The 15,163-nt window shown below is 36.5% G+C and overlaps 1 protein-coding gene across 2 annotated transcripts in view; it reads right to left on the minus strand.

Moving 5' to 3' along the window:
• Positions 1-15,163, minus strand: part of DSC3 (desmocollin 3) — a 49,545-nt gene that overhangs the window by 8,982 nt on the left and 25,400 nt on the right. For both annotated transcript variants that reach the window (XM_049901532.1, XM_049901533.1), the window contains exons 8-14: positions 13,496-13,630; positions 12,933-13,118; positions 9,800-10,059; positions 9,570-9,712; positions 6,942-7,166; positions 3,506-3,730; positions 1,205-1,326 (exon numbers count right to left, since the gene is read on the minus strand). In XM_049901532.1, coding sequence (XP_049757489.1) covers positions 1,205-1,326; positions 3,506-3,730; positions 6,942-7,166; positions 9,570-9,712; positions 9,800-10,059; positions 12,933-13,118; positions 13,496-13,630 — 1,296 coding nt within the window. The remainder of the gene's footprint in view (positions 1-1,204; positions 1,327-3,505; positions 3,731-6,941; positions 7,167-9,569; positions 9,713-9,799; positions 10,060-12,932; positions 13,119-13,495; positions 13,631-15,163) is intronic.

Raw genomic sequence — 15,163 nt, forward strand, 5'->3', positions numbered from 1 at the left:
CATTCTAATAGAGTTATTTTATGCTGAAACTATCAAAAAATCCTAATCCATCATCTTCTCCAGCCATAATGCCTTCCTCTTCTGGTTGATCATTCTACTGACGCAGCCTCACACTGCTTGCATTGCGTCCCTCTCCTACAGAAAAGCTTTGACTTGCTCTCCCTTACCGAGTGAAGAAATCCAAAATCCTTAGTGTAATATAGGAATCTTTCACCTCCCACACCTCTCCTATGTCCTCTCCCCTCAACAACTAACTTAAGTTTCAAGCCTCTATTCCAGTACATGATTTCTTCCATTCCAAACCGGTGTATTTACTGTTTACTGAATAAGCCCTAAGCTTTGTCATCTCTTTTTCCATGTTTAGGCTGCTTTCTTCCTCTTTAACCATTCTTACCATTTCTTCACCGTCAAACCCTTCTTATTCTTTAAGCTACAGAGTAAGCTGCACCTCTTTCACCAAGGCCTTGCTGCTTAATTCAGATGACATGAATGTCTTTGTAATCTGACAGTATTCTAACATGTTAGTGGTAATGGTTTACCGTCATTTTCCTATTTATTTTTTCCATAAAGGATAAAATAATCTATTTCCATGAAAGAATCTATTTCCCAAATATAGAAGGAAATCTCTTTGAGAGGAGAACATGCCTTGGAAGTACTTTTTTTGTGTATTTCCTACAAAAAAATCAGCAAAGTTCCAAGCATCTAAGAGCTCGTCAAGAAATATATAAGGAAAGAGAGTGGCAGTAATCTTATCTATTCCAACCCCTTCTTTTTTTGCATATATCTCTAATGTTTTCCTAGTTCAGCTTAAGAACTTTTAGCAGGTTTTGTTTTTTCTATTACAAATGGTCAAAGAGTTACATAAACAAATGCTATCTAGAAATATTAATTGTAGAGAAGAGTCAAGATTAATAATAAAGATTACTATTATAAAAAATGTACAACTTGAAAGGGCACCTATGAAGTCATAACAACAAAGTGGAAAGAAGATAACTAAAACAATAAATATGGTTTAAGAAATTTAATAAATGTCACTATATAAATATTTGAATGCTGGCAGACAAAAATACTTATGCCTACAAAATCTGACCCAATTAAAAACATAAATTAACTTCTAGATTTCAAAATAACTACATGACGATGAACTAAAGAAATAATGGGAGCTACTCACAGATCAATAATCTTTTAAAAATACAATACTTACCACTCTATCATCTCCAGGTGCTTCTGTGTTTGATATAATTAAGTTTTGCTGAGCTAAATCTTCAGGAAAACGTTTTTCTTTTCTGGTACCAACGATTCCACATACTAAAGTTAGCAGTACACCTGGGTTTAATTTAAAAAAATAAAGTTTAATATACATAGAATAAAATAACCATCTTTTATTTCTTACGGATTAAAGGTCACAGGAGGAAAATAAAGCTAATAAGCATATTTTCCCATGAACTACCTAGACCTTTCTAAATTAGGAGGTTATAACTTAGCTTAGATTTTAAAATTTGAGGTAATCATATGTATATTTACATTATATCTCTGAGAATTTGAATTTTGACCATCATGTTAAAGTATTTAGAATTATGAGTTAAACAGTATGTAAAAGAGAAAGCAAAACTAAACAAAAAATGGACATTTAAGAAAAAGATCTTAACAAGATTTATGGACCCCCCAAAAGATGGCTTGCCTATATGAAAACATGACAAAATAGGTTTTTCCTCAGAATAAATTTAACTTCTAGTATTTTAATTGAACCAGCTCATATCCTGTCCCTTTAGAATTTTAATTTCATATCAAGACTGTGGGGGACTGAAACCATATGATAATAACACTAACAACAATTCTTTATGATGGCCTACAAAACCATACACCAGGGATCAGGAAACTACAAACCCAAATCCAGCCCGTTGCTTGTTTCTGTATGTTCTGTGAGCTAAGAATTATTTTTGCATTTGTAAATGGTTAAAACAAATCAAAAGAAGAAGAATATTTTATAACATATGAAAATTATACGAGATCCAAATTTCAGTGTCCACAAATAAAGTTTTATTGGAACGCAGCCAAGCCCACCATTTAAATATTTTTTAAGACTGTTTTTTCCCTTAAGGGTAGATTCGATTAGTTACAACTGAGTCGACTTGGCCTGCTAAGCTTGAAATGCTTACTATCTCATCCTTTACAAAAAAATGTGTGCCAACACAATGTCTGCTCTTTGTGGCCCCTTCTTATCTTTCTGTTTCAATTTCCTAATCCCCTTCCCCTCCTCCACTTCCCTCTGGCCACACTGGTCTTCCTGCCATTCCCTGATTTCTACAGGCATACTCTGATCTTAGGGTCTTTGCACTGACTGCGTCCTCCAACTGCAAGCTCGTCCTTCAGGTATTCCACGTGTCTGACTCTCATCTCTTCCAAAAATCGACAACCACCTTTTCAGTTAGGCCTAACCTATATAAAACTGAAAGTTGTAATCACCACCACCAATCCCCCACCCTACAGCACTACTGATGCTATTTACTATGCTCTATTTTTTTTTCCCTTCATAAACTTATTAATTAGTTTGCTGTCACAAAGAGTGGTTTGTTTTTTTTGTCTCTTTTGTTCACTGATGAATTTGAAACATCTAGAACAGTTTCTGGCATTGAAAGTATTCAATACGCATTTATTTTGTTGAGTTGATGAACAATAATGAACATTTATTGGAAACTTACCGTGAATTATTCTAAACCCTTTACATGCACTAATATTTCATCTTCACTGCTACACCACAAAGTAGGTTACTATAAGTATTCCCTTTTACAGATGAAGAAGCTGACGCACAGTTAAGTAATTTGCCCCAGGTTACATGGCTTCAAGTGTTGGTGCTGGGTTACAAACCTAAAAGATCTGGCTTCAGAGTCTAGGCTCTTAACCACTACTTTTATCAGAAATCAAATGAAGAACAGTTGAACTAGCCTGGAGAATTGGATGGAAATAAAAAGAATGAAAAAAATGTGGCATCATTGGGAACTACACAATTGGAGGTTAAAATAACTCAAAATGGACAGGATATACCTAAGAAGAGATATTCCTGCAATCTGAACATCTTCTGTAAATAAGTCTGTGGCTCAGTGGTGAGGAGAAAGCATGAAATGAAAGTGGTTTTTAGAGGACTTTCATATGAAAGGCGTTTTAGATTGTTCTACTTAGCCCTAAAAGGAGTAACACTAAAAAAACCCAGTGCCGTCGAGTCGATTCCGACTCATAGCGACCCTATAGGACAGAGCAGAACTGCCCCAGAGTAACACTAGGACCAAGAAATTAAAGCCATATGTTCAACCTAAGGAATCTTCAACAGTGCTGTCCAAATACGAAATATTTTATCTCAAGAAGGATCTATTTCCCTTTCAGAAAATATTCCATCACTACTCAGATAAACCTGGTGGATGATTAGACAAGGTTACTTTTTAAAGACCTTTTCAGCTCTCAGATATTTTATTGGAGATTTTAATTTCAAGTAAGTAAAAGTACTTACAAGACAACAATCCTATACCCAGTAATATTGCCAGGATCGCCCATTCTCCAAGCACTACTTTTCCACTCTTGTAAACTGCTCGACACTGACTTGGATGAACACAATCACATAGATTAACTCTCAAGGTTTTTGTTGCAGATTGACCTGCTCTGTCTTTTACAGTAACAGGAACACTATATTCTTGAAAGTAAGCATTATTCCGATATGAAAGACGGGCAGCTGTATCTGAAAGAAAAAAAAAAATTTAATTTTTAATGATCATTTAGTCCCTCCTTAGTATTTGTGGAAACCCTGTTGGTGTAGTGGTTAAGAGTTCAGCTGCTAACCAAAAGGTCAGCAGTTTGAATCCGCCAGGCACTCCTTGGAAACCCTGTGGAGCAGTTCTACTCTGTGCTACAAGGTCACTATGAGTCAGAATGAACTCAATAGCAACAGGTGTGTTTTGTTTTGTTTGTTTGTTAGTATTTGTTTCATCACACTTGTTTTTAAAGGTAGGATTCTCAAGGTACTGCCTGCAACATGGAAATGAATATAAATGAAGAACTATCTTCAATCTTTTCAAGCACTAATATTATCTTACATTCATTATACATCTTCAGAAGAAAGGCTTAAGGCAATAATTTGGCATTGGAGTTACCCAGAAGCATTTCAACAATATTTAATATTCCCATAGCTATACAAACTAATGATTCTGGGCTGGCTTTTAACATATACTATAAGCACTTTGCTGTAGTATCAGTTTATGACACTCATAAATAATTAACACCTACAGGTACTCACAGGGGATGTCTTAAGTTCACATTCTCATCCATTTAATTTCTGGTATCTGCCCATTATCCTTAGGAATGATGTAATTCTTCAAAGCACAATAGACTTTTTATAATTAATGCCTTACCTCCGGAACCAATCACAAAACTAGAAAGCTAATTTATGTCAACTAAGCTAATTAAATGGCTTATGCAATAACAGATACATCTATATCATAACAATACATTTTTGTTAACTGAGCTTTTTTACCCCAATAGTCTTGATATCTTATTTTATCGGCCTTATCGTCAACTGACCAAAAGCTCCAGAGACTTTCAATGGCATGTACATCCATCTGCAGTTTCTGCAATGGATTAAGGGAAATGACAAAGGAGCATAATGTGCATCCTGAAAGTCATCTGTAATTTCTAACAAGCCTTGCTTAAATGCACAATTATAGCTATAACTAATAATAACAGCCATAACCAGTTCAAAGACTCTAGCCGAACCTCATCCATGAGACTAGAGAGCTCCCCATAGGAATGTGAATTACTGTTGAGGTTCATATGGGACCCTGCAGGATCATATTATGTCTAGAGTAACTGGTCCAGTTGCTGCAACTAGTTAATTCCAATCCATGTCAACCCCATGTGTGTCAGGGTAGAACTCTGCTCCATAGATTTTTATTGCCGGGCACCTCTGGGTAGACTCAAACTGCCAGCCTTTTGGTTAGAGGCTGAGTGCGCATTAACCATTTGCATCAAGGTTCTCCAAGTTCCTCACCTCTCTCAAGACCATAAGCTGAGTACAGGACATAGTCAAGTCTCGTTCATTCACAGGTGTACGGCAGCCTCGAATTTTCACTGCCACTCAACTCTGCCCTCTTCAGACTGACCTCCTAACTGTCACCAATGTCACCTTTTTAAAGCATAAATCCAGTTATGGCACTGCCTTACTTGCACAACCCCAGTGTATGCCTGCTGTCACCTATAGCACAAAGATCAGTCTCAGTCTAAGGCATAAGGCCCTTCGCCATCAGATTCCCACCCAAACTCCTGGCATTTCTAATAAAACCGTCTAAGCTCTTAACAACACTGATATTGTGTCTCCTAATATATTCTTTCTTATATGCATTAATCACTTTTTGACTAAACAAACATTTATTAAGCAAATAGTATCTGCTAAGCACTGAGCTAGGTTCTGTTGCTTAAAATACAAAGATAAAAGGCATATATTTTGGAAAACTCATGTATTGGAGGAGAGAGGTAAAGAGATGACAATAGTACAATGTGAAAAGTGTTATAATAAAGGTACAAAAAGGTCAGTGTGCCACTCCTTCTACTTTAGGAAATACTTCATATGGGGTGAAAATCTGAGCTGGAGTCATGTCTGTCTCATTTATATATCTGTGCAGGAAACTCTGGTGGCATAGTGGTTAAGAGCTACAGCTGCTACCTAAAAGGTTGGCAGTTCAAATCCACCAGGCACTTCTTGGAACCTCTATAGGACAGTTCTACTCTGTCCTATAGGGTCGCTATGAGTAGGAATCGGCTCAATGGCAATGGGTTTATACCCAGGTAGTGTAAACGGTTAACACATTTGGCTGCTAACCAGAAGTTGGAAGTTCAAGTCCACCTAGAGGTGCCTTGAAGGAAAGGCCTGCTGATCTACTTTATGAAAAATCAGACATCGAAAATCCGAAGGAGCGCAGTTCTACTCTTAACAGACATGGGGTTGCCATCAGTTGGAGTCGACTCAATGGCAACTGTTTATGTACATCCTCAGGGTCTTGAACAGTGCCTGGTAGATTGTAGGTACTCCATAAACATTATGAACTAACTAAGAAATGGGAAGGAAGGTATTCTAGGCAGAAGGAAGAGCACACGTGAAAATCCAATTACAGTAAAGAACATATTAACAACACAGTGAAGCATGGTTGAAATATAAAATACTCCTCCTCCTCTCCCTGCCCTCCCGCCCCAGCAACTACCATCACAGGAAGCTGCCCATGAAGGCTCCAGTTCTGGGCCCCTGCCAGACTCCACTATGTTCTCTTCCAGGATACCACAGAGCACTTGTCTCATACACCCTAAGCCTTCATTTCCAGATCTTCCTACAATGCGGTTTAAACTGATACCTCCTGTTCCCTCTTCACCTCACTAGAGTTACTTAAAAACACAACAGAAAGTTTGGATAAGCGATTAGCTCCCAAATACTTTTAACAAAGCTTTCTTGTGGTTGCTGCAAATATAAATTTTGCCTTCACCAAAATCATGATTTCCTTCCTTTTATATATTTAAAAAACAACTGCCACTGAGTCGATTCTAACTTGTGGTGACCCCATGTGTGTCAGAGTAGAACAGTGCTCTACAGGGTTGTCAATGGCTGATTTGTTAGAAGCAGATCACCAGCCTTTCTTCCAAGGCACTTCTAGGTGGATGAAAACCTTCAACCTTTCAGTTAGTAGCCAAATGCTTAACCATTTCCACTGCTGATGGCCTCTTTTATATCATCTGTATAAGTTAACACAACCCCGCTACAATATCTGTAAAAGGTTAAGTTAGCCTTCTAAAATACATGAATGGGAATCAATTTTACTTCATGCTTTGTGTAAGGAAACAAGTAAATTCATTCTCTAGACATTCTTGGTTATTTCAGAGTATATAAATCATTGTTTTTGATTAAATACCATTAACTTGGGTGAGGGTCCATACTCTACTGATTTCTGGAGAAGCATTTGCCATGGAGAAAGAAAATGGAGGGCCATGGACAGCATCATCACGATCAACAGCTGAAATTTCAGTATAGCCCATCTTTGGTTTGCAAACTGTTAGGTAATCTTGAACTATTTCTGGTGGATTATCATTGACATCTTCAATGTTCACGGCAAGGGTCCCAGTACACGATCTACCAGCTAGGAAAAAATGAACAAGGTCTAAGGTAGTTTTTTAATTCTTTTATAGTTTCTTAAGCAATAGTCAGTTAGGTTCTATAACCATATATGATCTTTTAAAAATGAACTCTGATTATTAGAAGAAACGGTAAACAAGCAGATAGACGAATCAGCCTGCAGACAATACAAAATGATTACTGCTGCTGACAATACCAGAGACAACTGCCAACAAACCTTTCACCAGAACTATTAAATAATGAGCAAATGTCTGAATTTAAACTCTATCTTCTTGGGTTCCTTCTGGTGCAGACGTTAAGGAGCAGCAAAGTGAATACAGAAAAGTGACTCTAACTCAGGCTATGCATTCAAATCTCCTGTTGCTGTGCCTAGGTGTCATTTGCTCCTTTTGTCCTCGCTACTCTGTTCACGAGCAAGTTTCGGAGACTCTTCTTACGTCCATTTTGGTCTCAATCCCCCTAGGGAGATTTTTTAAATAGATGACGTCCTGGCTCACTCCAACTGAATTAGCCTAAGGTAGTTTTTTTAGTGTCTAGTCATTACTATTTTTTAGAAGCTCCTCAAATTATTCTAATATGAAGCCAAAAAAAAAAAAAAAATGAAGCCGGGGTTGAGAAAACATGAGTTATTTTAAGGAAAAGACTTCAAGGAATGTATAATTTCTATACTAATAATCAAGTAAGCTAGGAAAAGATTCAATTTAAAGTGACTCAAAGAGATCTGGAAGAGTCCTCTGAGGCCATTTTATCTAGTTTTAGACTTAAGTTTTATCTGCGTCCTTTAGCATCTAGAGGTCTATAAGCATTTAAGGTCCACCATGCTTGGGATATAAAGATAAATAAGACATGGTTCTTTGTTCCCAGCAATTTCACCATGTTAGATGATTAAGAGAGATGCAGAGTTTTAAAGTTATTTTTAAAAATTCCATATATTTACTCACTGCCCAAGAATAATTAAGAGTGAAAAGTAGGAAGCATAGGTTTAAGAGGTTTGAAAGAAAAGGAAAAAAGTAACAATTATGGATTAATCACACTAGTGGAAGAAACCTAAGCACTGTCAAAGGACTCAACTCCCCTCCCTACATCACCTGCCCTGCATTCGAAACTATTGTATTTGTTTTTAGAATACATTTTTTTTTTCAGATAATGAGTTGATTTGTATTGCTTTTGTTGTATTGTAAGGGGGAGGGTAGATAAACCAATATATTCTCATTCAGAATGAGCTACACATCTTAGCCGGGGGATTGAAGGAGCCAGGCCTTGCTTTTTCTCCCACTTTTTTTTAAAAAAAATGAGCATGGGTTAGAGGATACTGAAGGACTCTGCTGACTCTGATATTCTTCATTCGATGTTAAAATGTGAATTTTGAAAGCACTTTAAAGATCAATGCTAGATAATTCTTTAAAGTAAATGCTTGCTTCCATTTAATCTAAAAGTTGGTAATGTACTTAAGTCTCATTCAGTGTGAGGAACGCAAATATTTCTAATCTTAGACAAGAAAATATGAACTTGTACAACTCTACAAATCCATAATGTTTAATAAATGTGAAAATGGTAGTCTTCAGAAATAAAAACAGCTTCATTACGAAAAGGTTCACACATTTAAGAAAAGAAGTTAAAAGAGAATCACTCACAAACAAGCTTTTCAGTGAAGAGATGGAAAAGGTAAAAAGAGTTTATAATCTCTCTGCTCTACATTATAGACATTTCCTCGAAGAGATATCACAGGTTTCTGAAAATAATTCTGGACCCAATCTTAAACTTCTTAACCCCTCTGGTTCTATCTTGGTTTTTTCTTAAAATGAGAATAATAGTTTGCAAGGTTACAGTGAAATTCAATAGACATAAAATTTGGAAAGATAAGTGAAAATACAATACAAATACAGGATAATATTACTAACCAACGATTACACTTTACAAAGACTAGGAATTAAAGTACGACTGTTTATTCTTAGAAAAAAACAATTTATAATTAGTGAGGAAAGAATGACGTGAATTTTTCTTTCCTCACCTTACTAATAATACAAGGCTCAGTGGGCGCATCAGCCCAGAAGGTAGGAGGGCCAAGAAAGCTGGTAATGGGGAACTGGAGGTCGAGAAGGATAGAGTATTGACATGTCGTGGGGTTGACAGCAAATGTCACAAAACAATATGCGTATTAACTGTTTAATGGAGAAACTAATTTGTTCCTGTAAACCTTCACCTAAAGTATAATTTTAAAAAAAGAGAATTACTAATAATTGCACGTTACTAGGAATCACTAACAACTAAACTTCATTTTGATATTCCTCAGAAAAAATACCAATTTTATTTTATTCTATAAGGTATTTTGAGTCAGTTATAACAATGACAATTTTCAGTTTATTCTCCAATTCCTTTATAAAATATCAAATGAAAATTTTGTTACCTCGGTCTATCGCCAGGACTGTGATATTATATAAGTCATTTTTAAAAGCCACTGCCTCCCTGTCCAGGGTTTTGGAAGTCACAATTGACCCTGAAATTTCATCAATATTGATCCACTCTTTAGGATCATGCAATTTTTTATATCTGTTAGTAAAAAAGAAAATGTATTAAAATATCTAACATCTCAATTATTACTAATATATTAGTATGTGGTCATAAATTTACTTGTACCTTAAACCTTCGCTACTTTTAGTTTCTGGGTCATATGCCTTATAGCCATTGATCTTTGACCCGACTTTGGAGTTTTCTTTAATCCGTACGTATTGGGCCGGAGGGTGGCATTCAGGCCCTTCATCCTGATCCTTCACATGAACTGTAACCACAGCTCTGTTCATGGTTGCTGATCTGATTGCAATATCTCTAGTGAGTGGAGCTTCATTGGTAACTCCAATTTCCAGGATCACTTGACGGTTTTCTTCATAATTCAGTGGCTTTAAAATAAAATATATCAGCATCAGGGTAAAATGCATTTGGGATTTCAAAGAGCAATTGAACTTCTGTCAATAAGAACAGTGCTATATAAATTCTATGCTCACAATTTGCCAGTTAAAAAAAAAAATCCATTGCCATCGAATCGATTCCAACTCATAGCAGCCCTATAGGACAGTGTAGAACTGCCCATAGAATTTCTAAGTGTGTAACCTTTATGGAAGCAGACTGCAACGTCTTTCTTCTGCAGAGCGGCTGGTGGGTTCGAACTGTCATCCTTTCAGTTAGCACCCGAGTGCTTAACCACTACACCACCAGGACTCCTTTCAATTTGACGATACTGACTTTTATCCCTTGCTAAAAAGAAAGATGATTCTGTGCTAAGACTTTGGAAACGTGATTCAACGGTTCCTGAGGTGGTTTTATAGACTTGCAGAGAAGAGATTCCTGGTACATTTTTATGGTTCATCCTTGCCAAGGAAAATTCCCCTGAACCTGGAAATAGCGCGAAAAGATGATTGTGTGCTCTTACGGCCCTCCTAGAATATTGTCTAACAAGCCTTCCTAACAGTCATCTCACTCATGAAGGGAATGCAACTTTATTCGACACACTATTTACCACTGATTAGAGCCCAGGCATTTAATAGCTCTTTGAAGTTAGATGCTGACTTTACAAAACAGAAAAGGTAAAACTATTTTATTTTTGGTCTCACAGAAAAGACACCCTAAATGTACATTTTAATTGTTCTGTAAGACATCTAACCGAGAAATCTTATTTTAGCATTCTCTTCCTTTTATCAAAATCCATCCCAGTTCTCATTGTTTCTTTGGTGCCCGCTTTGTCTTTTTTGAGAATTTGAGAATTATACTTTGACATTGTCATAGCTTATCCCGTGAAATTGTCACAGTAAAGCCAAGGAGAAGTTAGACAAATATGTTGTGCTTAATGATGTCGTTGTTGATTGCCGTCAAGATGGCTTTGACTAATGGTGGCCTCATATGTTACAGAGTAGAACTGCTGGGTAGGGTTTTCTTGGCTGTAATCTTAATGGAAGCTGATTGCCAGGGCTTTTCTTCTGTGGTACCACTGGGTGGGTCTGATCCACCAAGCTTTTGGTTAGTAGTTGAGCACAAACCATTTGCACCACACAGGGACCTTTGTGCTTAATGACACCCATTGCCATCAAGTCGATTTTGACTGATAGCGACCCTATAATCATCATCAAATATGTAGTGTTGTCCTAAGTAGAAAGAATAAACTCATTGACTCTTCACTCCTTTCTGAGGTAGGTACAACTTAATTCCTGGGATCACTCAAATTTTGCCTCTGTAGCAAGACAAAACCATATTGATACAATAACAATGATAGTGAAGTTTCTCCAAATGGGTCTTGAGTAATGGCCTTAAATAAGAGGAACCTCAGAAAAGGATCAGGCTTCTGACCAAAGAGCAGGTAGGATTTTGACCAAAGGATCTGAGCATAGGTCTCTGGCTTAGGCTACTGCGGCAGGCATACTCTATCCTTCCAAGGTGCCAAACTACCCCTTTGACTTATTTCCAAAAAGAAGATAAGGCATGAAGAGGAGAGGAGCAGATTTGGACCAGTAAAAGGGAAAACAATTGGTACCATTTTCTTACGTCCCTTCCTATTATAATTTCCTATCACTATTTCCTTTCTCAATTACAAAGCTTCATTTCTTTTTAAGTAGCTTATATTTAAAAAAAAAAAAATTTTTTTTTTTTTATATTTAGCACTTCATTTGATCAGACCATATTATAGAAAACTGCAATAGGGACAGCTTTCTTCTTAAGAGTCATCTGCAACAAATATATTTGACTACTCACATGTGGAAGGAACTTGACAAGACTTACAGAGGGAATAACTACAAATAGAGATGTTTATGTATCAAAGATCCACCATATTATCATTAGCAGATAAGCCTCCTTTATTCAATGAGAGAACCCTACACCTGCCTGTGAGACCAAGTTCTTTCCTGTTCTGGACTAAGACTATAACAAGAGTCCTTACGAAACAGGGCCCCTCCTTCCTTTATAACTTGCCCTAAAATATAACATTGCAACCAAAATTACGATATATAAAACAAAGAACGAGTTCATTCAGTGCTGTCTGTTGCAATATTATTTTTCATTCTCAATGCTACTTTTTAAAGAACCAGAGACAACCAGGCACATATTCAAGAGAGGCAATGGGAAGAATGGGACATTCTAAATTATATCATGTAAGGAATTTTTTTTTTTTTTAAGGAAGAGTTAATCAAATTTGGAATATTGATCCTGGAGAAGGTAAGTTTCAAATGAACAGGAAAGCTTTTTCAAAAGAATTATACCTGTTCTGTATACCACTAAAAGGATAAACAGGTCCAAAGACATGGGTTATAAGGAGAAAAACTTAGGCATGTTAGAAGCAAGAACACCTGAGAATCAGAGTTCTCCAAATATGGAATAAACTGACAATGGAGATATGGAGATCCTTATAATTAAGAGTGTTCAAGTGTAAACTATTTAAGTAATAACTGGCAATACATTACAGAAGAAAGGCAGGATTAGATGAGAACAGTTAGACTAAATAAATTTTAAGTTCTCTTCCAACATATAGTGTCTGTGATCTGAAACTATTTAGTTGATTAAACTATTAAACCAAAACTAAACCCATTGCCGTTGAGTTGATTCCAACTCATAGCAACCCTACAGGACAGAATAGATCTGCTCCATAGCATTTTCAAGGAGCAGCTTGTGGATTCGAACTGCCAACCTTTTGATTAGTAGCCGAACACTTACCCACTGTGCCATTAAACTATTAGTTCATTAAAACTTGTTAATTTGCTAGGTTTTCAATTATTCATTGTTACCATACCTTTATAACACAGAGAACACCTTCATTAGTTTTTTGGTCTGTACTGATTTTGAAATGTCCTTTTTCATTGCCCTTTAAAATGGTAAAATTGGCTCTCCAATTCTCAGTGTTAATTAAATCCTTATCTTCTATCGGTAATCTTAAGATTTCCACATTGAATGTATTTTCCTCTACTGATGCCTCATACTGAAAGAGAAAGAATGAATTAAAAACTTACTTTATAAAAAGAACTTTTACAAAGAAAGTAAAATTTTTTTCCCATCTAAACATATCTGTTCTTACAGATATTTGCATAGATTATTTTAAAACTCTAAATCACAAATACTATGGTTAAGAGTTGTTTTTAATATGAAAGAACTTCATTATAAATGAAGATTCTAAAGTCTCTGGCCTTTAATGAGAAGGAGAGAAGATTCTAATATGAATAAAAGAGATTTATATGCCTGCTATTTAATTTTATTCATAAAATATAGTTCACAGTGTGATAACTATTTTATCAAATTAGATTAAATAACAAATGACAATAAACAAAGTAGGAATAGATTTTGATAATCCGTACTCACAGCATTTTGTCTGAAAGTAGGCACATGGTCATTTGAATCTTTTACTGTTATCAGACAAGTTGATGTGGCCATCAATCCAAAAAACTGACCATCCATGTCTTGTACTTTGATTAACAATGTGTACTTGTGTGCAGTCTGAAAGCAAAGAAAATATTTCATTAATCATCAAAACTTGTGTTTAGATTTAGATTTATCTTCTTGGTTATATACTCTTCTATTTATGTGTATCCATGCTTTACTCCAATTTTCACATTTACATGTAGCCTAAGAAATTGCCATACAGGATAAAGCTGAAAAGGTATGCAGAGGTTAAATTGCAAAGAACCATACTAAGAACATAGGCTTAATGCTTTAAGTGACAGGTAATAGTGAAAGGTTTTAAGGGAGTCACAGGGGAGCACAAAATAAGAACATCTGAGTTTTAGAAAGAATATTAAAGAATGGTCGAGCATAAATTGTAGCCAGCTGAGCTGGAGTCAAAAGAGTCAGTTACAGGCTCCTAGCCTCGGCAGCAACAGGTTTAATTTTTTTTTTTTTTTTTAAATAATAGTGTACTGCTAAAGCAGTAGCAATGAAGACAGAGTAAAGGAGTGTTGGAGAAGTTACTTGAGATTCAGAATGATATAAAACACCAGAACCAAACTCGTTGCCATCGAGTCGATTCCAACTCATAGTGACCCTATAGGAGAGGAGGGCTGCCCCACAGGGTTTCCAAGGAGGGCCTGGTGGATTCGAACTGCCAATCTTTTGGTTAGCAGCCAAACTCTTAACCACTGACTGCACCATCAGGGCTCCTAGAATGAAGCATGACTTAATAATTATATATGCAAGTTAAGATAGAAAGAGGGGGTTGGGAATGATGTTCAGGAGTCCTACTTAGGTAGGCAGACAGAGGTATCACAAATACAGGAAATGCAGAGAGACAGGTTCTCTGAGGAAGTGAATCCTAGGTGAGTTTGGCAAAGAGGGGTGAAAATAATGAGTTGTTCTTTGCAAATATTGAATTTTATGTGCCTCTGGAAAATCTAAGGAGAGAGTTGCAGAAGGCATATGGATATATGGCCCCATACATAAGGGTGGGAAACCCTGGTAGCGCAGTGGTTAATTGCTATAGCTGCTAATCAGAAGGTCAGTAGTTCAAACCCACCAGGTGCTCCTTGGAAACTCTATGGGGCAGTTCTACTCTGTCCTCTAGGGTCACTATGAGTCGGAATCAACTCGACGACAATGGGTTTGCTTTTGGTACATAAGGGACAGGTCACGTCCAGAAACCCTGTGGTGGGAGTCATCAGTATGTGGATGATGACTGAAATTGTATCAGGAATCAGATTATCCAGAAAAGGTTACAGGACGAGAAGAGCTGAAAATATAATTCCAAGGAACAGTAGCATTTCAGACACAGGGGAAACAAGATTAAGCAAAGGACACTAAAAAAAGGAAGATCAGAGAAGCAGAAGAACTAGAAATTCAAGAGAAGAAAGGATTTTTTGATAAATACCAACAACAGACATGGACTTAAAAGGTAGCTGCTGGATTTGACAATGAGGAAATCTCTAAGGACTTCAGCACGTAGAGTTTAATGATGTGGTGACAGTGAAGTCATTGGTTTGTAATACAAACACCTTCAATCACTGCTTTCTCTTTAATCTTTTTTATTAGCTGCCCCTT

This window comes from Elephas maximus, chromosome 11, assembly GCF_024166365.1.
Source record: "Elephas maximus indicus isolate mEleMax1 chromosome 11, mEleMax1 primary haplotype, whole genome shotgun sequence".
NCBI lineage: Eukaryota > Metazoa > Chordata > Mammalia > Proboscidea > Elephantidae > Elephas > Elephas maximus.